Consider the following 22,384-nt stretch of genomic DNA (forward strand, 5'->3'; position numbering starts at 1 on the left):
GCTGAGTTCCTTGAGTGTGTTCCTTGCAGTATGAGTTGTGTGAGCTCAGTGTACAGTAATTTGCAGTCTGTCCTTGTACTGATACTGCTCCAGAGAAAGGTAATATAAAAGAGGCTACAGATCTATATATTTTAGGGTGGATTAAATGTTTAGTGTGTTTTATACAGAATGTTTAGGGTGTACAGAAAGTGTCTCCTCCACTGTATATTAACTTAATAAATCACAAAAACACATACTTTTTCAAGACTTTTATTTATTCTTCTACCATCCCATTGTCACCTTTTGATCCATTGTGTCACAGCAGTCAGAATTATTGGCACTCCTGGTATAGACAAGCTTAACATGAGATAAATAAATCAAGTATTCAGCTATAACATTTGTTTTGAAAACTGAAAATATTGCATCATAGAATCTAAATCTTTTGAAAGATGATTAAAAAATGTTGGCACTTTGTTGTTATTTTGGCATTCATGCAAATCCACCTGACTGGTGCAGTTCTGTCCTTACTACAAACTGCTTCAAGTATCATCCAACTACTTAATGCATGTCTCATAGTGGAATTTGATTTCCAACTTAAATTGGTTTAGCAGCAGCAATTGTGTCAGACATCCTTTTCAGGAAATGACAGGAAAATGTCAAAAAAATTGACAAAAAATATTGTATTTAAGTTTTAAAATGTATATTGCATATAGCTGCTACTTGGTCTGTTTATCTTTTGAGTCATCTGAACCAAATGCCAATAATTCAGTGAGAGAAGTGCAATATTTTTGTTTAGGCATTTAAAATAACACACATTCTTCATTAAACTGATAGATAGGGAGTATCCTCACTGAAACCCAATGCCACAGGTAAAGTCACCTCATTTACCTATCACATTTTCAAGCAACACATTAAAAAACAGCCTTAGCATGATGTTCTGTTTTGAACAATTTAAACTCATTAATGCTTCAACACATGTCCGGATAATTTAATGTGAATTACCAGGACATGTGTCTGAACTTCAATTGAAGGCTCTGGCCTCTCACTGTGGACACAGCTTTTAGTGCCAATCTTAAAGTCCAGGCTAGTTCCCACGCTGAGAGGCTGCAAGGATGGAGGTACTCTTATTCTGCTTACCCTATACCCTGCCTGTCATTCAAAAACAAAGCTTAAAATCTTCTGGTAGCCCAAAGTGCATTAAAAGCCCCTTGAATGAAAACACAATAATTGTGTGTGTTTGTATGGGAGAAAGAAGAAGAAGAAAGAGAGGAGAGAAGGAGAGTGTGTATTGCACATCTTATCTTTAGTTAAAGTACAGAGCACAGTGTCCAGAGTTCAACCTGAACTTTTTTATTCAGCACCACATTCTGTGACTACATGGTGGCAGATGGGGACCTCTTGGTCTCTCTCTCTTTGTGTTCTCACTCTGGCTGTGTCTGTCCGGGGTTGCTCTCACTGTTTCACATCAGATATCATGGCTGCTTTGGCCTTTCCAGCTTCATTAAGGGCTCTGCGGTGTCTGAGTCGCTGTGGTGCTTTCTCTCTCGCGGGGGCTCGACTTTACTGCAGCGCGTCCATGAGGGGGAGCGCATGTACCCCCCTCTGGGCAACACAGGCTGGTGGGAACCTTAAAACAAAATAGACAAAATGCATTCCTGTCAATAAGTCAAAGTCCTGGTTGGTAGACATAAATACAGATGCAGTAATTTTATCTGATAACGGAAAACAGACAAAAGGAACTCACCCTGCACACTCTTAAACTTGTCTAAATTTTTACACCCTACACCTTCTTACAACATATGTACTTAAAACCAACTCCAGTGCTTGGCTGTCAAAATGCAACAGAGGCCTTCTCTATTCTATTTGCTGCTGCTTTCTTTTTATCTGACCTTTAAAAGCCTTCAGTCTATCCAGCATTCCTGCACACACACATACATACCAGCCACTGCTAAGCATGTCCCATCTTTTCAAGATTATTGGGATCACTCTGATTAGGTTTTTATTTTTGTATAGGTTTTTAGTTTTTTATAAAATGATAAAGTGAAAAATGACCAGCTGGGATGGAGAATGGAAGTGATGTATCTAAAAACTATCCTCAGTATTCCTCAACCCAAAATGTCTCTCTTTATATAAACCAACACACACATAATCACCATAAATAATCTATCAGTTACAAGTGTTTTATTTTTTATATTAAACATAGTAAGATTTTTTTTTGTGCCAATTGCAGTTTCAGACCACTTGGTGGTGATCTCCAACCTACCAGGAAGACAACAAGGCAACAGAAGGAGTGAGTGGTAGAAAGCTGACAACTCTGCTTTTCACTGCCTTTCTCAGTCTGAACATCATACTATGTACCAGGCTTAGATATCTCCTCAAAGACACATCCATATCCTCACACACAGAGACTGTGAAACAATGAGAGTGATGGGGAGAAGAGAAGACAATATTGATCTCAGAAGATTGATGGTCTCTCTGCTGTATTTTAATTAGAAGAATAACAATCTCCTCAGCAGCATGGATGAATCTGCTGCATTTAACTTCACAAACACCTTCTGATTGACTGTTTATTTTGTTTGTGTAGTTATATAAATGTGTGTCTTCAATGTGTACCTACTATATGATATACTGCATAAATGCATGGCAGTGCAAAGTATGTCATCATATCTTTTTTCCATTGATTATGCATTATTCACATTTCTGTTGACCTGTTTCTGCCTTGGCATCTATCCTTCCATCCACCCATTATCCATCCATCCATCCATCCATCCATCCATCCATTTTCTATACCCGCTTATTCCTAATTAGGGTTACGGGGATCTGCTGGAGCCTATCCCAGCTCTCTTCGGGTGAAAGGCAGGGGTACACCCTGGACAGGTCACCAGTCCATCACAGGACCATATAAAGAGACAATCAACCTCACACACTCACACTCACTCCTATGGACAATTTAGAATCACCAATCAACCTGACATACATGTTTTTAGACTGTGGGAGGAAACCAGAGTACCCAGAGTGAACTCACATAAACACTGGGAGAACATGCAGACTCCACACAAAAAGGCCCTTGCTGGGTTATGAATGACCTTCTTCCTGTGATCTAACACAGGAACAGTGCTAACCACTAAGCCACAGTGCTGTCTGCCCTGGCATCCAATTAAAACTATTTAAACTCACATAGAGGAATAGCTGCACACCTAAGAAGTAAAGAACTCACATACCTCTCCACAACATAATCACATTTTCCCTCTCTCTTCTGTCTCTTGCTGTCTTGCTGTCACATACACAGAATACCCTATACCTTGAAGTTCTCTGCTGTATTCCTTCTGCACTGTTGGCTAGCAGCCATTAAATTCTCCATAAGCATGTTGCTGCATAACCTAGTGTTTCTGAAAAACTAGACTCTGCTGTTCTTGTTCTAAACCTTCAAATCTGTGCACATGTACATGCACACGTATACAGTTTGTAACAATGCCCTTCTCTTTCAGCCCATTTAAGGGAAACAACACTTATTTGTCCATGCTAATCCTAGCACAGCTCAATCAGTGTTTGTGAACTGGGGCAAATATTTTTCAAACATAACAATCTGCGCTGTAATGAAAAGCACGGCGAGGCCCCTTAGACAGCAAGTTCAACTGGAATCTGACCTGTTCAATTTAGAGAGCTTTTATAGAGCGTCTGCAAAATGTGGTATTTTCATCCTCAAAGACAAATCACCACTGAATGACATAAAACAAAAGGCTTCTAACTGTACAGCCTCTCTATGTGCTAAAACCTTCCCGCGTGCTTCATTTCTGGCTACATCCCAAACAGTGACATTGCTGCACATGTTAGCAGATTGGAGACACCTGCTGTGACATCATTTATTAAGGTGTGGCCTGTTGAATGTTTGCCTGCACTGATCTAATATCATAGCTTTTTGTTATGACATATGGTTGTGGTCTGTGTTCAATTGCTAACACGAAACTAGATGTTTCTTACTATACACTGGAACAATATTTTCATATGATTGAATCAGAGTGACAGATATGCTGGAGTGTAAATTAATTTCATTAGCTTTCTTTTTCTTTTTTTCCTCCAAATTTTCTTGTTCTCTCTATTTTTGTTCCCCCAGTTTCTGCATCACTTCATCCTTTCACAGAAAAGATGAAGAAATCCTTGGCCAAACCCTCAAAATAAATTCCTACTCTTAAGCACAAGTTACATTACTTGATCATGACAAACACCTTTGGAGAGAAACGCAGTTTTGCTGCTCCCGTGTGAAAAAAGAAGCCAAAGCGCTGCCTGTGGTGTTTCTGGGAAATGCATAAACATTATGGTTCATTTGAGTCTAAACCAAAACGCCCACCAACTGGACAAAAGCAAAGCAAAAGCACTGAACCTGTGGTTCAGTGTTTTTTCAGTGGAGCTGATTTTAGAACAAGGTGGTTGATGGTACACTAACTACAGTATGTTCACAGCTCACTGCATTTTAACTGAAGTACAATTGATTACATTAACAAATTTTGGTTTAACTGTCCATAAAAACATAAAATCTGAAATAGGCTTCAAGTTGCCAGTAGCTGAAAGTGACAGTGAGGAACATAGGGATCAGCAACAGGAAAATGCCAAAGACAGCAGAGTAAACAAAACAAATAAGACTAATCAAGGTAAAAAAGACAATCTATCAACCTAAACTCAATCTCTAAATAATGTGCTAGGCTGTAACTCAGATTATGCTAACTGTTAGAATAGCTTTTGCTTCTATCAGGGGAAAGTGAATTATTGAAGAATTCTGCATGTACTCACTGACCCATCTATTCCAACCCTCTGCCACCACCTTTTTTTTTTGTATATCTTTTTCCCTCTCCCTCAGTTCCTTCATACCCTCCAAATCCTGGCACATGCTCAGCAGTTCTTCACAGCTTAATAATATCTGACCCACATTTGCAATGCAAACTATCATACAAATTCATTTAAGTGCCTCAATCTGCTGATGAGGTTTGGGGCAAATAAACCAACTTACTTTATTTAGAGTGCCTTTGTCTATATAGTTTACATCATGGAGTTTTAGCAAGGTTGTTTAAGACTCTGCCAGAAATTACATGGCTAAATAATGAAGGACATTTTATGGAATTCAGATGAAACATAATAGCTGGTCTTCACAACAGACTTGTGCAATGAGTTGCTGTTTGGATAAATCCTTTCTCTCTCACACACATCACTGCCAGTCTGCAAACTATAACAACTGTATCAAAAATTTGGTTATAGCTGCAAATCTCTGTGCAATTACTTGCTCACTCAGCCTCCTTGGGAATCAAACCACTGACCGCCTGGCAGTCTAAAGGCAGCATTTATTGATATTTGCCAACTGTGTAATTGACACCATGTATATGTTCACACCACCTATTGTTGTTTGTGTATCAATATGAATGAATTTATGTCATACACCCAAAGGTTCCCAGGATAGAGGAAAGCTAAGAGACAGAAGTTAAAAGAGAGGGGTGTGTGAGACACAAAAACAGAAAAAAAATGTTTTCTGTAGTCATACTCATATGGCAGATTGATTTTTATTCATGATTTATGCAGGTAAAACTGCTAGAGTGAATGACACACATTGCTCATGGTCAAGATGTCATTATGAAATAACAATAAATGCCATTCTGAGTGAGCAAACATTTTCTGATTGTTGTGGCTCTGTTTTTCTCACAAGGCAGTTGAAAATGAAATTATTTAATATTATTACAGCGACAGCAGGACTTCATCTCAATTTGCAGAAAGCAGAGCAGCAGATTTGAAGCCTTGGACTGGAAGCCTTTTAGCGGCACCTGTATTGTATAGCTACTGAAAGGCATCTGTGGTCTGTGATTAATAGCTGAATAAATGTGGCGGAGAAGACAGCTGAAAAGGCAGGACATACTAAAACCGTTTAGTTTGCTTGGCTGTCATTTAAAGTGTATTGAGGTAAATATAGTGTATATAAGCTATTAGTATATCTGACTGACATGTTGTTACTTGAGACTTACGTTTGTCAAGTCATAGTCTTTTAAGTGCATTTGCATACTTCTTTACTACCCTGAAAAAAGCATTAAACTTTGTGAAACTTACTGTATTGCCATTAATCAAACTGAGCTGAATCAAATTGTAGTAGAATGTGGTATTTAACTATACGTGAGGAAATATGTTGAAAAAAACCTTGAATCTGATTTGGATTAAACATGTCACCTTAATTTGTGATTCATTAAAAAGTAAAATATTCTAAATCCCTCAATTTCGTTTTTATATGGTATGCTCAACATTAACATCAAGACTGATGGTAAATATTGACTGTATATGAATTGTGTTTGACACTGTAGTCTAGACTGGCAAGTGTTTTATTTAAGACATAAAAACCTAAAGTTAACAGATGCCTGCAGTGCCAAATCACTCTAATGATCTATTGCTATAATCCATCCAGTAAAACTTAGTTAGTATACTAATGCCAAAATGGTGATTGCAATATCTGGGCAACTACATGCCTGACTTTGCAGTTGTGTTAGCACTAGCAGCAGTGAGAAGAAAACTTTCATTTAATTTCAATAATTGGCTGTGAAGCCAGAGACAGCAGTGTACACTACAGATGGTCAAAAGGGGCCATAACTCACACTTAATAAGGTGTGCTATGACATGGAACATTACTGATAAACAGAAGAAAGGAAAGAAAAATACTGATGAAGAAGGAGACATGAAATTTAAGATAATCTCAGGTTGTAGGAAGAATAAGAAGAAGCACTGTATTGGGTACAGGTTACCCAGGATACAGGTTTTTAGATGAATTTCTCTCCACTAGTGTGAAAAGTATATTTGATCATAATGGTGGAACTAAACAATCCAGAGTTACGATCTCTGCAAGCAGGTGTGGTCAGCCTACTATGAGATTCTCTAAAAAATTATATTTGAAATTTTTTTGTTGATCTGTCTATGCACGAAATATACAATAGGCCCTACTGCATTTGGCTGATTTGGTTAATGTGGGACTGGTGTGATCCAATTCATATAAAACATGTTTCCTTTTACTCCCACATTTCAGAATGAAAGAATTCCCAGCTGTGAGCCAAAGTGTTATTAATTACTATAAACTAAATGAAATTGTTTCTCCTGAGAATTATAACAGTAATAGTCGATGTAAAAAGGAAGTTTAACAATGTTAAACACAGCTGTACAGTTACAATGTGTTAAACTCAACTGCTTTGTAAAGGCAATTTATTCATAACACTTTGAAGGTGTTGCATGATTTCAAATCTTTATGGCTTAGCAGTCTTTTTTAGGACCCTGCTGGACCATTATGATATGAAACACACACACACACACACACACACACACACACACACACACACACACACACACACACACACACACACACACGTATATACATCAATATATTATTCTATGTCCCTCAGGTCACTGACTAACACCACACTTTTACTATCTTATGTTTCCCTTTTCACTCCTAAAAAGTCATCAAGATGAGGTAAAGGTTTGTTTAATGAAACTGCAGAGCAAAACTTGCAAAGTAAATAAGAAAGTTGTTTACACTACCTCGTGATAAAAAATCCATAAAATAAAATATATGGCTATGGATCTGCAGACCTGACTGCACACCTTTGCAATACAGTTAGGATGATTGGTTTGTTGCTTAAAGTGTGCAAATCACATACATCATTGTTACTTATGATTTGAACCTGTATTTGGCCAGATTTGGTAAGAAAGTGCTGTGAAGATTCTAGGTAAATTCTACGTCACAGTCTCTGTTTTCAGTCCAAACCTGGATAATTGTAGGTGTAGTTTTTAGAATGTAAAACGTTCCCCTTCTTTTATTTTGATTATTTGTATTTATTGTAAAAACATATGCATTTTGCTTGTTAGCAGGCCTTACCTGCTGGGGACTCATTGTGGTTCTCCTCATCAGAGTCAGCAAAAACTTCAGCCAGTTCCTGGTCAGACATGTCAGTCAGCTCAGTCAGATCCAGGAGGTCAAAGTGCACCTCTAAAGAAGACACACTACTCAGTGGTTCTATGAGGAAGAGAGAGAGAGAGAGAGAGAGAGAGAGAGAGAGAGAGAGAGAGAGAGGGGTGGGAGAGGAAGAAAGTTAAAAGAGTGAAATTATCTACACATTTTTTACTGACATTAGAGAAGAAAAGCAGCTCTTTAAAAGAAGTGGTAAATGTACTACTGTACATTTATTCCAAGAAGTTTCTCAGCCTATCATGTAAAGCAACTTTTGAATCTCCATTGTACTCACTGTCAGATCAATAGCTGGCTCTTGTGGTACTATTGTGAAAGTGATTTCAACAAATAGCATTTTTACTGTTTTACCCCCTTTTCCTTCTTCAGAAATATTTCAGACACTGTAGCTTTCTTTAACCTGCCTCTGAGCTCACAACTGTAGTCTGTGAATGACTCTGTTTAAGCATGACAACTGTGTGTTATCACAGGCAGTAAGTCAAAAATTGAACCAAGAGCTAAATTCAGCAAAGATGTAAATAGCCAGTTCTTAAAACACATTTTTTTTGCCTGGGTGTGCTGCACCTGTTCATTCCTGAAGTCTCTGATTCTTTAGCAGGCCGGACACAACAGGATTATTTTCACATGAATGTTTCAGACTCAGCATTCCAGTCAGCCTGCCTCCAAATCAGAAATTTTATGTAAACTAAAATTTATTCAAACCGTCTTTAATACATATATAAGGACCCTGGAACATTTGCTTCTGCTTATCTCAGCATCACCAAGCAAGCAAGTTAGGAGCCAATTCTGTGTAATAAAACTGAGCCTATCTACTTTATACAAATGTTAGGAGACTGCAGGTAGAGGTGTGCTTGTATTTCCTTATTAATCAGGAGATACCTGCCTGCCATGCAACATCAAGTCTGAATGAAACCTTTGTGGAAGAAAATATCAGGTTAGGCGACAGGTTGAAAGCTGTTGCTATCCTCTGTCGTTTGTATGCTCTCTTCCCGGCTGTTTAAGACTATTTTTCAGGCTGAAGAACCAGTGTCCATTCTCTTGCTGCTCTTTGTTTTCTGCTACATTCACTCCTCTGCATTACCCTCTTGAGAGAACATATTGATTTAAAGAAGACTTATCATCATGCTGAAGCAGTGGCTGGTCATTGTGCCATGTTTCAAATATATTAAAAATGCTCAACACAAGAAATGCCAGGAGACACATGGCTTCCTTTTCGAAAAGTGAGGAAGCAGTGACTATGAGAGAATAAAAATAAGAAATGAGCAATGAAAATTTAGGAACTGAAGGTTCCTGCATGCAGTGGAGAATCTGCCATATGATGCGAAAGATAAAGAATTGTTTTTGTTAATTCATTTAATATTTTTACTCCCTTCCTATTTTTTCTTGACTCTGCTTGTGATTATATATAACTTTTGCACAAGCTAGAAGGTGCTTGTATATACAGAAAGCTTGACCCGCTTTTCAGGAAGAGTGAAGAAACTGGAGGTGGTGAACCAGGGAGGTTGGAAATTGTGGAGGAGGAGATGAAGAGAAAAGAGGAAGAGGTAGGATAATGAGAGAAGAGGGAGCAATGAAGCTGGGTAAGAAAGCTAATATAAAGAAATAAGAGGGGAGGTGAATGGAGAGAAAATACATGACATGGAAGCAAGGCAGTTCCCAGGATAATTTTCTGCTATTATTTGCAGTTGGTTACAAGATTATTCCCATTCTGCTGTGCTCTTCCAGCCACCTCTCCCCAACCTCTTTCCCCCTCTCTTACACCGTTTCTCTTTGAATAATTGATCAGAACGTTTTCTCTCCCAGGCAGGCACACTGAAATAACTGCCCCTGTCTCAAAAGCCAATCAGTGGAACTCTGAGACACCAGTTGGGAGTACGAATTCACGCTGAGGCTTGAAAAATGGAGGACTTTGTGCCTGTAGCAGATGGATGATGTAATAGACCCCTACATCCTTTTACAGCAAGAATACAGCCTGGTGGCCTGTGAAGTTCTGATCCATTCTAACTCCTACTTGACATTTTTATTTTTATTTTCAGCATGTTATAATAATCTTGGCTTTTGTAGTTAGCGTGTGTGAAATAAAGGTCCTTTTAATTCACTGAATATTCAGTCAATTTCATATTCTACAAAAAGGCTTTAATTTAATTTTTGGTTCATTTTCCCCCTCTTCCTTTCCCTGCATGTAAAAAGATACAGATGGGTTTGATTGAAGGAACAAAGAATAAGGAGGGTGGGTAAGAGGGAGGAGTTTACATTTGAGAGAAAGGATAAGAGAACAGAGGGAATGTGCCTTGCATGTTGAATCTGTAATCCCCTTCTCTCCCTACTGGCCCAGTATGGCTCTGAGGTCATCTGTTCAGCCTGAACAGCTTGTAATGACTGGGCTCTGACAACTGAGATAAGGCTAAGCTATGGAGATACCATATTAAACATGCAATGCAAAAAATTATTTATCTGAACATCTGCAGTGACTTAACATACAGGTTACTTTCCACACCCAATTTGATAATGTTAACTATAAATATTGTAACTAGGTCAAGGTACACTAGATGAAAATACTTGGTGACTCAAGCATGTTTCTGTGGAAATAAGCAATACTCAAAGTTGGTTGAATCCAAATTTCTTTCTTTTGTTTAACTGACAGTTTCTGTGATGAAGGCTAAAGGCAGATAAACATTTTTCTGCTCACACACCACTAAGCAGTCATCATACAATTTTTTTTTATTTTCAATTAGTTTATATTTTCTGGGCTACTTAGATGTTTGTTTAGGGTATAGGTGCTTTTGCTCTGGGATCTTGAGTAACTGTGATCCTGCTTTTTGGATAGAAAACTGCAACACTAGGACATAATATGTCTGTACCATTTGGAGTGGAGATGCAATGTGATGCTGCAGGACTATAGACAAAACCTTAATGAAAAACCTCCATAAAATAGAAAAAAATGGTTAAATGGTGAATTCCTGATCTCTTAAGGTTAGTGTGATAACACTGAATAAGCACAAGGGCTGATCATTCTGTTGTAATTGAATCACAGAGACAGACATTAGTCTCTGGATGAGCTGTCTCAGAAAAAAATGTTTAGTCAGTGAAGGAGATAAAGACTGCCTTGTCACCCATGTAGCACCAGTATTCATGTTTCTGTGCCCTGGGCTCTGGGCTCTGAGTTTGGCATGTACAGGGAAGCTTTTGTATGGGAGTGATGCACAATGAGCCCTTTCAAGCTAGAGTGGTCTTTAAGAATGTGTAACCAGTGTACCTGAAAATAGGTGGTGATCTATCAGTGGGCTTCAAGATCAGAGGTACTCAACCTGGACTCAGAGAAAATGTTAATAGTCTATTATTCTACTGTATGTGTGGAACTGATATATTAGTGCTCCACAAACCTATGCTATGAGATTCAGCATGTGTCACTATACTTTACTGTAGATCGAACCAGTAGTGGTTGGCACCGGTAAGACTCTTTTAACCTCTTTACCACTCTCTCACATTTTTTATATCAGTGTGTCTTTACCCAATTCCCTGGTACTCACGTCTCTTCTCAGTAATGTGCAGCAGACTAGGAGTATGCCCTGGCAGGCCGCCCTCTTCCTCCCCTGCTGAGTGCTGGAGCAACTCCTTGGATAGATCCCCTGAGCTGGAGGGTTTCAGCAGCTTCTGGATGTCTTTATTGGGCTCTATCAATGCACATAAACAGAGCAAGAATGTGAGTGAAGAGAATAAAAAGAAAAAAGATGCTGACCATCGGTTTCTAGTCTTCTAATAAAAGATTACATTAGAGATGTTGGCTTAATTGCTCTACTTAGCTCACTGGACATGTCAAATAAGACTATTAGGTACTCAAGTACTGAGTCATGACTGAGCCATGTTCAGTGATCGTCCTCCATGTGTAACCAGTGCTAACTCAGACACCAGGCAATGTTAATCCACAGGTAAGTATATCATCTATTGTGATACTTAAATATCACAGTTGCATGTCTGTTTGCCCAGTCAGTCATAGACTCTATTCTCCAGCTTCTGTCAAATTTGTCTTAATTTCCATTTACACATTTGTGTGTGTGTGTGTACTCACAGTGTTAAAAGTTTTATAGCTGAGATTCCTTAAAATAAGATTGGTTTACTGCAACAACAGTTGTTATATTAGTCTTATTTAACATTTCTATAAAGTAAATGCATTCTGACAATATGACAGTGATCTTCTCCCATTCCAACTGAAAAATATGTTAAACAGCCATTCAAAATAGAAAACATTCACACAGGCTATTAACAAAGTATGAAAATAGAAGGCACTTAAAATAGCATCCATTCAAAAGCTGGAGTGTGCACAAACTCTAAATTTGTTGAACTTGCTCAAGGTTAAATATCTACTTGTTTGAAAGCACAGTGGTTATGTGAAGAAGCTGAGTCAAGTAGAGATAGGAGTACTGCCACACATTTAATTGAAAGAATGCAAACAATTATAACTGTAACACAAACTACTGTACCTCAATTTTTCAAGTAGAGGCAGGTTTTTCTAAGTGATGTGGTGCTAGACTATAGTGGTGTCCAAATCAAGCATGTCATCTTTATTAGACTTAGTAAATTTATCTCTAGTATCAGGCTACGTACCACAGGCCTTTAAGACTGCAGTAATCAAATCCTTACTCAAAAAGCCTAGTCTTGATCCAGGAGTCTTGGCTAATTATAGACCAATATCCAACCTCCCATTTATTTCTAAAAACCTAGAAAAAGCTGTTGCTAAGCAGCTATCAGACCACTTACACAGGAATGAACTATTTGAAGATTTTCAATCAGGATTTAGAGCACATCATAGTACAGAAACAGCACTGTTAAAAGTCACCAACGATCTTCTCTTAGCCTCAGATAATGGACTTGATTCTATACTTGTCCTTCTAGACCTTAGTGCTGCATTCGACACTATTGTCCACAACATCTTATTACAGAGACTGGACCAGGTGACTGCTATCAGAGGAACAGCATTAAAATGGTTCCAATCCTATTTATCAGACAGATTCCAGTTTGTTCATGTCCATGATGAACCTTCCACATGCACAAAAGTTAGTTATGGAGTTCCACAAGGCTCTGTGCTAGGACCGATTCTGGTCACCCTGTACATGCTTCCTTTAGGCTATGTCATTAGGAAGCACTCTATTAATTACCGCTGCTATGCAGCTGACACTCAGCTGTATCTATCTATGAAACTTGTTAACACAAACCAGTTAACCAGACTTCAAGCATGTTTAACTGACATAAAGGCCTGGATGATCAGTAACGTTCTACTTTTAAATTCAGAGAAAACAGAAGTTATTGTATTTGGGCCTAAAAACCTCAGAAATAACTTTTTTAAAATTATAGCTACTTTAGATGACATTGCCCTGGCCTCCAGCACTACTGTGAAAAACCTTGGAGTTATTTTTGACCAGGACATGTCCTTTAACTCACACATAAAACAAATCTCTAGAACTGCCTTCTTTCACCTGCGCAGTATTGCCAAAATTAGGAACATCCTGTCTCAAAATGATGCAGAAAAACTAGTCCATGCATTTGTTACCTCAAGGCTAGATTACTGTAACTCATTACTATCTGGATGTCCCAGTATCTCCATAAGAAGCCTCCAGTTAATCCAGAATGCTGCAGCCAGAGTCCTGACAGAAACTAGCAAGAGAGATCATCCATCCATCCATTTTATAAACCCGCTTTTTCCTGAATCAGGGTCACGGGGATCTGCTGGAGCCTATCCCAGCTCTCTCTCGGGTGGAAGGCAGGGGTACACCCTGGACAGGCCACCAGTCCACAAGAGAGATCATATTTCTCCTATATTAGCCTCTCTTCATTGGCTCCCTGTAAAATACAGAATAGAATTTAAAATCCTTTTTCTCACATACAAATCCCTTTATGATGAAGCTCCTTCATACCTCATAGTATCATATTATCCCAATAGACCACTTCGCTCTCAGAGTGCAGGTCTACTTGTGGTTCCCAGAGTTTCCAAAAGCAGAAAGGGAGGCAGAGCCTTTAGCTATCAAGCTATTCTCCTGTGGAACCAGCTCCCAGTCTGGGTTCAGGAGGCAGACACTCTCTGTACTTTTAAGGCTAGACTTAAAACCTTCCTCTTTGACAACCTCAAAGCGTATACTTAGGGCTGGCTTCAGGTTACCCTGAACCATCCCTTAGTTATGCTGCTATAGGCCTAGACTGCCCGAGGACCATCGGTGCACTGAGCTCCCCTATCCTAACCCTAACCCTTCCTTCCCTTCCCCTCTCTTCCTCTCCTCCCCCCTCACATGTATATTCCACCATTGAATGTCACTAACTTTGTGCTCTCTCCCTCTCTCTCTGTTCTCTCTGTACCTTCTGCAGGTGTCCCTGGTCCTGGAGCTGTATATCGCTGATGTGCAGTTACTGGCCCCACCAACCTGCAGTGTCTATTCGTTGTTTACTGTTGCTGTTCTTTTCTCTCTCCTCTATCCACTCACCCCAACTGGTTGAGGCAGATGGCCCCCCAAACTGAGCCCGGTTCTGCTGGAGGTTTTTTCTTCCGTTAAAGGGAGTTTTTCCTCTCCACTGTCGCCAAGTGCTTGCTCATAAGGGATTTGTTGGGTTTTCGGTTTTTGTAAAGTGATTTGATTGAGATGATTTGTATTGTGATTTGTCGCGATACAAATAAAATTGAATTGAATTGGATAATTGCTCAACAAAGGGAAAAGGTACTACAAATGATATAGCAACAGAAAAATGTAACTAAAGTCATACTCTGTTTGCATGGAACTAAATTTTGCAAAAGCAAACGGTTGTTTTTATGATATCAGCATGAAAGTTAGTGTGGGAGTGTAACAGCTTCCTGATGGGTTTGACCAGATGGCTGGTGCCATTTCTTGCAGTATGTTCCTAGACAGTTGCATTTCTTGTTTCAGGTGAAAAGTGTGGTGCAGCCAAGGCAAGCCAGAACATGATATAGTCTGATTCCACTGTGGGAAGCCCATTGTTGATTGGGGATTATTGATTGATTTCCCACACAAACTGAAAGGCTAACATTACATCACCTGACTTAATGGAGCCATACCGGACAGCGCGCTCCATCTACCCGGATTTCTGCTGATCAGAGCGGACCGGAACTCAGACGCAATGGGGAAATCGCGCGGTGGCGGGACATGCTTTTACATCAATGAGAGGTGGTGTACAGATGTAACAAGTGTTGAAGAAGATCTGCTGTCCTGAAATTGAAGCGCTTGTCATTAACTGTAAACCCTTCTTCTCGCCGCGGGAGTTTTCCTCGTGCGTTCTGGTCAGTGTTTACATTCCCCAGCAAGCGCGCGGGTGCGATGAGCTGCATCAGCTGTGCTGAGGAGATCTCCAACACGGAGCAGCAGCACCCGGACACTGTTTTTATCATCCTCGGAGACTTTAATAAAGCACACTTGAGCCACAAGAGATCCCCAGAGCAGCTTTAGGACTCTCTGACCACTGTCTGGTCCACCTCATACCAACATACAGGCAAAACCTCAAATCTGCTAAGCCTGTAGTGAGAACTATTAAGACATGGACCAGGGAAACAGAGCAGGAGCCACAAGCCTGCTTTGAATGTACTGACTGGGGTGTTTTTTAAGCTGCTGCCACAAACCTGGACGAACTCACAGACTGTTGCATCTTACATCAGTTTCTGTGAGGATGTGTGCATTCCCACCCGGACTTTTTTAACATACAACAACGACAAACCGTGGTTCTCTGGAAAACTCAGACAGCTTCATCAAGCCAAAGGAGATGCCTACAGAAGTGGTGATCGTGTCTTGTATAATCAGGCTAGGAACACACTGAATAAGGACATCAGAGCAGCTAAGACGAGCTACTCCAAAAAGCTGGAAAACCAGTTTACAGCTAACGACTCTGCTTCAGTGTGGAGAGGCCTGAGGACAATAACCAACTACAGGACTTCACCCCCCTCCTCAATAGGCAATCAAACCCTGGTGAACGATCTGAATGAGTTCTATTGCAGATTTGAATCACCCCCCACCCGCTCTGATTGTCTTCCAGAGCAACCTTTAACACCTCCAACCATTAACCCCCTCTCCCCTGCTCCTATACTTCAGACCAGTGTGGACGATGTGTGTCGGCTCTTCAGGAAGCAGAAGAGAAGGAAAGCACCAGGACCAGATGGGGTTTCACCAACATGCCTCAGAACCTGTGCTGACCAGCTGGCTCCCATCTTCTCTCTGATCTTCAACAGATCACTGGAGCTATGTGAAGTCCCTGCATGCTACAAACGCTCCACCATCATCCCCATCCCCAAGAAGCCAAAAATCACAGGACTCAATGACTACAGACCGGTGGCTCTGACATCTGTGGTCATGAAGTCCTTTGAGAGACTGGTGTTGGCCCACCTGAAGAACATCACTGGACCCTCCCTGGACCCCTTGCAGTTTGCCTACCGATCCAATCGGTCCGTGGATGATGCAGTCAATATGGGGCTGCACTACATCCTGCAACATCTGGACAAATCAGGGACTTATGTGAGGATTCTGTTTGTGGACTTCAGCTCGGCTTTCAACACCATCATCCCATCACTCCTCCAGAATAAACTCTCCCAGCTCTCTGTTCCTGACTCTACCTGTCAGTGGATTACAAGCTTCCTGACAGATAGGCAACAGCTAGTGAGGATGGGGAACTTTATTTCTGGCTCCAGCGTCACCAGCATCGACGCCCCCAAGGGGTGTGTTCTCTCCCCACTGCTCTTCTCCTGCACCTCCCTTGACTCCTCTGCGAAACTCCTGAAGTTTGCAGATGACACCACTGTCATTGGTCTCATCCAGGACGGTGAAGAGTCTGCTTACAGACAGGAGGTGGAGCAGCTGGCTTTCTGGTGCAGTCACAACAACCTGGAGCTAAACATGCTCAAAACAGTGGAGATGGTTGTGGACTTCAGGAGAAATGCCCCCACCAACCCCCCTCTCACCATCATGAACAGCACTGTAGCATCAGTGGAGTCATTCAGGTTCCTGGGCACCACCATCTCTCACGACCTGAAGTGGAGGTTGCACATCGACTCCAATGTGAAAAAGGCCCAGCAGAGGTTGTACTTCCTGCGAAAGCTGAAGAAGTTCAAACTTCCACAGACGCTGCTGACCCAGTTCTACTCAGCTGACATCAAGTCTGTCCTGTGCTCCTCCATCACTGTCTGTTTTAGCTCCGCCGCTAAATCAGACATCCGAAGAGAAGGTCATCGGTGTTCCCCTACCTGGTGTTCTCCAAGATCTGTTCACCTCCAGAGTGAGAAAAAGAGCTCAGAAAATCGCTCTGGATGCCACTCACCCGAGCCACCACCTCTTCCAGCTCTTACCCTCTGGCCAGCGCTTCAGAGCTCCAAACATCAAGACAGCCCAGCACAAAGGAAGCTTCTTCCCTCAGGCCATCCAACTCTTAAACTCATAGCTCTCCACCATTCCCTTCTACCACCTGCACTATGACACTGGCACCTTTTTGCTCTTTGCACACCAATTAGTTCCCCTTACATTCTGTTTTCAGGTTGCACCTTTTGTAAGCACATTGGACTCTTGTTTGGTCATAAGTTATCTGTAATTTGTTTACTTTTTATTATCTGTGCATTTTCTTTTAGTTTTTTGTAGCATTTCTGTTTACTGTTTAATCCTTTGTAGCATTTGTATTTATGTCTGTTTGCACTGGAGTACCCCCCCTGTACCTAAACAAATTCCATGTGTGTGTGCACACACACTTGGCAATAAAGCTCATTCTGATTCTGATAATGAAAAGTTTGTTCAATTTAGAATGTCTGCCAGCAGTTTTGGTTTCTATTTCACCAATAATACCACCATCCACAGAAATCACCTCTTTAGGAAATGATGTTGAATTACTGTGCCTAACGTTACTACTCATGCATGTAACTACGCAGCCAACCGGCCATCCAGGCCCAAATCTTAGTCCTCAACTGTAAAAATGTGCTTTTTCCCAGGCACATGTTCCCAGAAGAGGACTGGGATGTAAGAGTTACTGAATTCCAGAGTCGCCATCTATTGCTGTGTAGAAAAAAACAACCTTTGTCAGTCTAGCACAGACTAAGTGGGACTTTACGTTTTTACTGTACATCTCATTAGGAAATACCTATTTTAGTGACAGCTGATATACATACTTTAGAAGACATTTTCACATTTACACATTTTAGACCTGGACCAAACTTAAATCCAAAACTCTGAGAAATACCGCTTGCCACACCTGTTCTAACTGTACACTATGCTCATCTTTTATATCCTCATACATGTCATAATGGGTGGAATTTTGGTGGAAAAATCTGTCATCCTGGCTAGGATGTAAATGTGTGACAAAAGAAAAGAGCTTTCAAGAAAGTCAAAGTGTCTTCTGCATTTAAAAGAGGTTACACAGATGGCCTGATCTAGCTGCCACCTGCCCAATATGAGAATGAGAATATAAGTTACTGCTGGTAAAGGGCAGTCAGCTATCACATGTGCCCTTCCTGGGGTATGTGTGACCCTGTCTCAAGCTATCAGCCGTCTGTTTATGAATCAGCTAGCCCAAGACAGACAGATGGGCAGAGAAGTAGCACTAGAGATAGATAGATAGAGAGAGAGAGAGAGTGGGTGGGTGGATGAGCATGAGGCACTGTACAATTGCCAAAAGGTGAATACAACTTTGTGTCTCAGTTCAATAAATCAGTCAGCGTTAGACTGTCTAGTAGAGGTAGGAAGAATTAACATGCTCTCTCACCATCTTTTTGCCAGGTCATTGATTAGGCCATTGTACTGATTTCTTTCTGTGTCTGTGTAGTGTTTTTTGTTCTATTTGTGTATCATTAATTCTAAGTCTTACAGGTATGGCTTGAAATGTTTGCTCTATTGATAATTTTGGTTCTTATTTGTTCAGTCTTAATGAACAAATAATATCCCAACTTGTGATGGACAGGTACAGTAATTATGACCATCAGACATTGTATGTAAACAGTGACAAGTGGAACAAAGCCAAAGTAGGGAAAAAGCTTCTTCCATAAGAATAAGTACTGTTTTTCAGAGTATCTGCTGAAAATTCAGCATGTAGTGCCTGCAGAGATATTGTTTAATCCCAAAATACAACATGATTGGGGTTAAATGTACATTTTTTCTTATTAAAGCAGTGGTATTATATGTCCTACATGAGCATGTCAGTTAAAACTTAGGTGCCTGACAATACTTAACCTACACTGTATAGGGTTAAATCATCAGCACTTTGAATGTTGATATGTCACAGTGTGATACTGGCACTGAGGCATTGTGCAGTGCTGTCACACAGCACAGGCTTCTCTGGATAGGCTTTATACAAAGGCCAAACTATTGTACTACTACTTCTATTCATCAGCCCATTGACCTACAATGCCTGGAGATAAAAAGACCTGTAGCACCAGCCCAGTGATGAAACATGAAGTTTGAATGTACAAATAAACCCTCCACAATGGGATTCTATAGGTGAGAAAAATTATCATAGACAGTGTACTTGTGCACTGCTGTATTTAAATCTAACATCTCAGTGTATAACACTTGATTAGACAGAAAGTATAATAGAGTGACATGATTCGAGACCAACTTATATAGCAAGACAAGAGGTTATAGTTCAGCTGTACTGACAGTGTCTCCCATATTGCAAACATTGAGACAATAACAGCAGGCAGTCTATTCATAGCACAACTCGTTCAAAAGACAAAACCAATCATGCTTATTTAATGTGACAAAAACCGTTGCAAAGAGAAAAGAAATAATAGAAAATGGCTCTTACCTGGGCTCCCTGCCCCTCCCTGTGCCTCCATGCAGCTCAGCCAAGAGTGTCCTGCTGTTCACCACACCAGCATCGGAGAGTGGAGGAGACAAACAGGGAGGGAAGAAGGGAGAGGCAAGGGGAGAGTGTGTCTGTGTGTGCACATAAGAGAGAGTAGAGGGGGTGGGTAGGCACAACGAGATCTCAGTTCTCCACAGACTGTGCTCCTCCTTATTTTTTGTCCTCTGTTGTTCTAGATTTCCCAGACAGGTGGTGTTGATTTCTCCTCTCAAACAGTCCCCTTGCCATGCTTTGCCATCAAACCTGCCTGAGTGCTACATTGCCTCACAGAGCGAGTCCACCATGCACAGAAATGGAACAGTAACATCGCAGCAAATTTCTAAGCCACTTGGTTTAGTCATGCAGCATTGAGAGGCTTGGTTTGGTATGTACAGAATACACTGAGGGTGATCCCAAGAAAAAGAGAGGGAGAACGAAAGGGAGGGTGGGTTGTCCTGGCAGCCTGCCCAGACTGAGACAGAGAATGGGGTGTTAGGGAGGGTTATGGACCACTGGGAGGGGGAGACTGTGTGTGCGTGTTTGTCGGTGAATGAGTATCCCTGTGTGTAGGATTGTGTTAGTGCATGAAAATGGCAGAAACCTCAGTGGGTATATTTGTAGGCAAGTTTTAAATCTGACAATGTGTCAATTGTCAAATATACACAGCTGGGGCATGGTGCCTGGATGGCAGCAAGGTAGATGGTTATTAGAGATACATTATGCAGCAACCAGACAGTACAGAATTTATTGTTATGGTTTTTAGTAAAAAACAGTGAAAAATAAGAAACACATCCATTGAATTAATTCTCTGTCTTACTTATATCCGAATCCTACAATCTCAGAAATGCAGGAAAAAGGCTTTATTTGATGGGAATCTGCTGGCAGAGGTTACCCTCTAGTGGTGGGATCTGACACCTTCAGGTAATCATGTCCTTGCCAGCAAAATGGAGTGCAGCATAAGGCAAAGAATGCCATAAAGGCATGGGAGTGGGTGGTGCTATGTTATAAAGGGCCAAGCAGGAGGTGGATCAGGTCATATTGTCACACACTAGTAGGAGATATAAACACTGAGATTCAGGAAATAGTGGTTCAACACAGCCCATCTAAATCCATTTGTGGCCATTTATGGCATTATAGGTGAGTCATACCTTTGAGTCTGGTGTCATTTTGCTAAAATTATCTTTGGCACATTTTCCAGTGCTTTTATAACTGGTGGTGTTATCTAGTCAAGCTGAGAAAAATAACCTTTCCAGATTAAATGAAACATCCCACACTGAAGAGAGAAGCCGAGTATGCTGGGGTTGCTGTGTTTCTGTTGAGGTAGCTCATGAAATCTTGGCATCATTTGCATACATAAAGTACTGATTAACTGTTTGTGCTTGTTTAGTGACTGGTAAGCTCAGAGATGTCCTGGGACATCAGTGGGTAGCAATTCAAATATACAAATATAACAAATATACAATGAGATAATATATACAAATATAAAAATATTTATGAAATGCAAAAAATATGCAATTGTAAACAAATGTACAAAAAGATATACAAATGTATATGTGAATGTATACAGTGTAAAAGATAACTAAAGATTGTGAGAAATGAGAAGTAGTTGCACTTAGCAGGATATTAAAGTGAAATAGAAGAAATAAATACTGGTAAAAAATAAGGCACACATAGTTGAGAAATTAAAGTGAGAATTGAAGTGACACCAATAGTATCACTTGGCAGAAGGTGGAGGGGTTGTATAGTTTGATGGCCACTGGGAGAAAGGATCTCTTCTGATGCCCATGATTTATTTAGACCAGTTGTTGTATGGTGCAACACCTGGATTTGACCAGGAAAGGTGTATGTGGGCACCTATAGGTCACCCAGGGAGACATTATTTTATTTTTTTCAATTTGTAGTTTTTTATTTATTGGATTTTAAGAAATAGCAGTCTATATGAAATAGAAAAATAATAAAGCTAAGTGGGATAAGGCCTTTTCGGACACCATCAGTCTATTTATCATTCAAATGTTCCTAAAGCTCATTTGCTTTAATATTTCATGTTACATGTTAGAGCTGTATTGTCTTTTTGAAAATTTAAAATTTTATTCTTGCACTTTTTTACATGTTTTTTTACCCATTTAATCTGAACAGAAGCAATATTTTGCCAGCAATATTATACCCCTTGTATAGGCACATGCTTATTAACACCATCAGTCAGCTACTTCAAAACCACCATGAACACACCAAGCCATACATACAGGTTGGGGGTTAGGTTTATTGATGAGTCTAAATTGCCCATAGGTGTGAATTTGAATATGAGTGTTAGTGTTTGTCTGTCTCTATGTCCAGGGTGTACCCAGCCTCTAACCCAGTGTCAGCTGAGATCGGCTCCAGTCCACTGTGACTGTACATTCTATCAAAACATCATAGTACATTCCTGGATTTGCCTAATTAGTAAAGTCCATGCCTGGTGTAATTTAAGACCACCAGCTGCCATGTCAGGACCACACTGTGCCAAAACCCCATCCTGCTGGTTTAACTCTGCTGACACATTGAAACCAGTCTGACCACCATAGTACCAGAGAGGTTACTTGAACTTCAAATCATCATCATAGGTTGTTTTAGTTT

At 40.4% G+C, this 22,384-nt stretch overlaps 1 protein-coding gene across 1 annotated transcript; it reads right to left on the bottom strand.

The window, feature by feature from the left end:
- Positions 1-291: 291 nt before the first annotated feature.
- Positions 292-20,040, bottom strand: dbndd1 (dysbindin domain containing 1). The gene is made up of 4 exons (XM_026320547.1): positions 19,733-20,040; positions 11,494-11,637; positions 7,874-8,011; positions 292-1,606 (listed from the first exon to the last, which is right to left on the bottom strand). Exons 1-4 carry the CDS (start codon positions 19,761-19,763, stop codon positions 1,452-1,454), a joined length of 468 nt encoding a protein of 155 aa, XP_026176332.1. The 5' UTR covers positions 19,764-20,040; the 3' UTR covers positions 292-1,451.
- Positions 20,041-22,384: the final 2,344 nt, after the last annotated feature.

Source organism: Mastacembelus armatus, chromosome 3, assembly GCF_900324485.2.
Source record: "Mastacembelus armatus chromosome 3, fMasArm1.2, whole genome shotgun sequence".
NCBI lineage: Eukaryota > Metazoa > Chordata > Actinopteri > Synbranchiformes > Mastacembelidae > Mastacembelus > Mastacembelus armatus.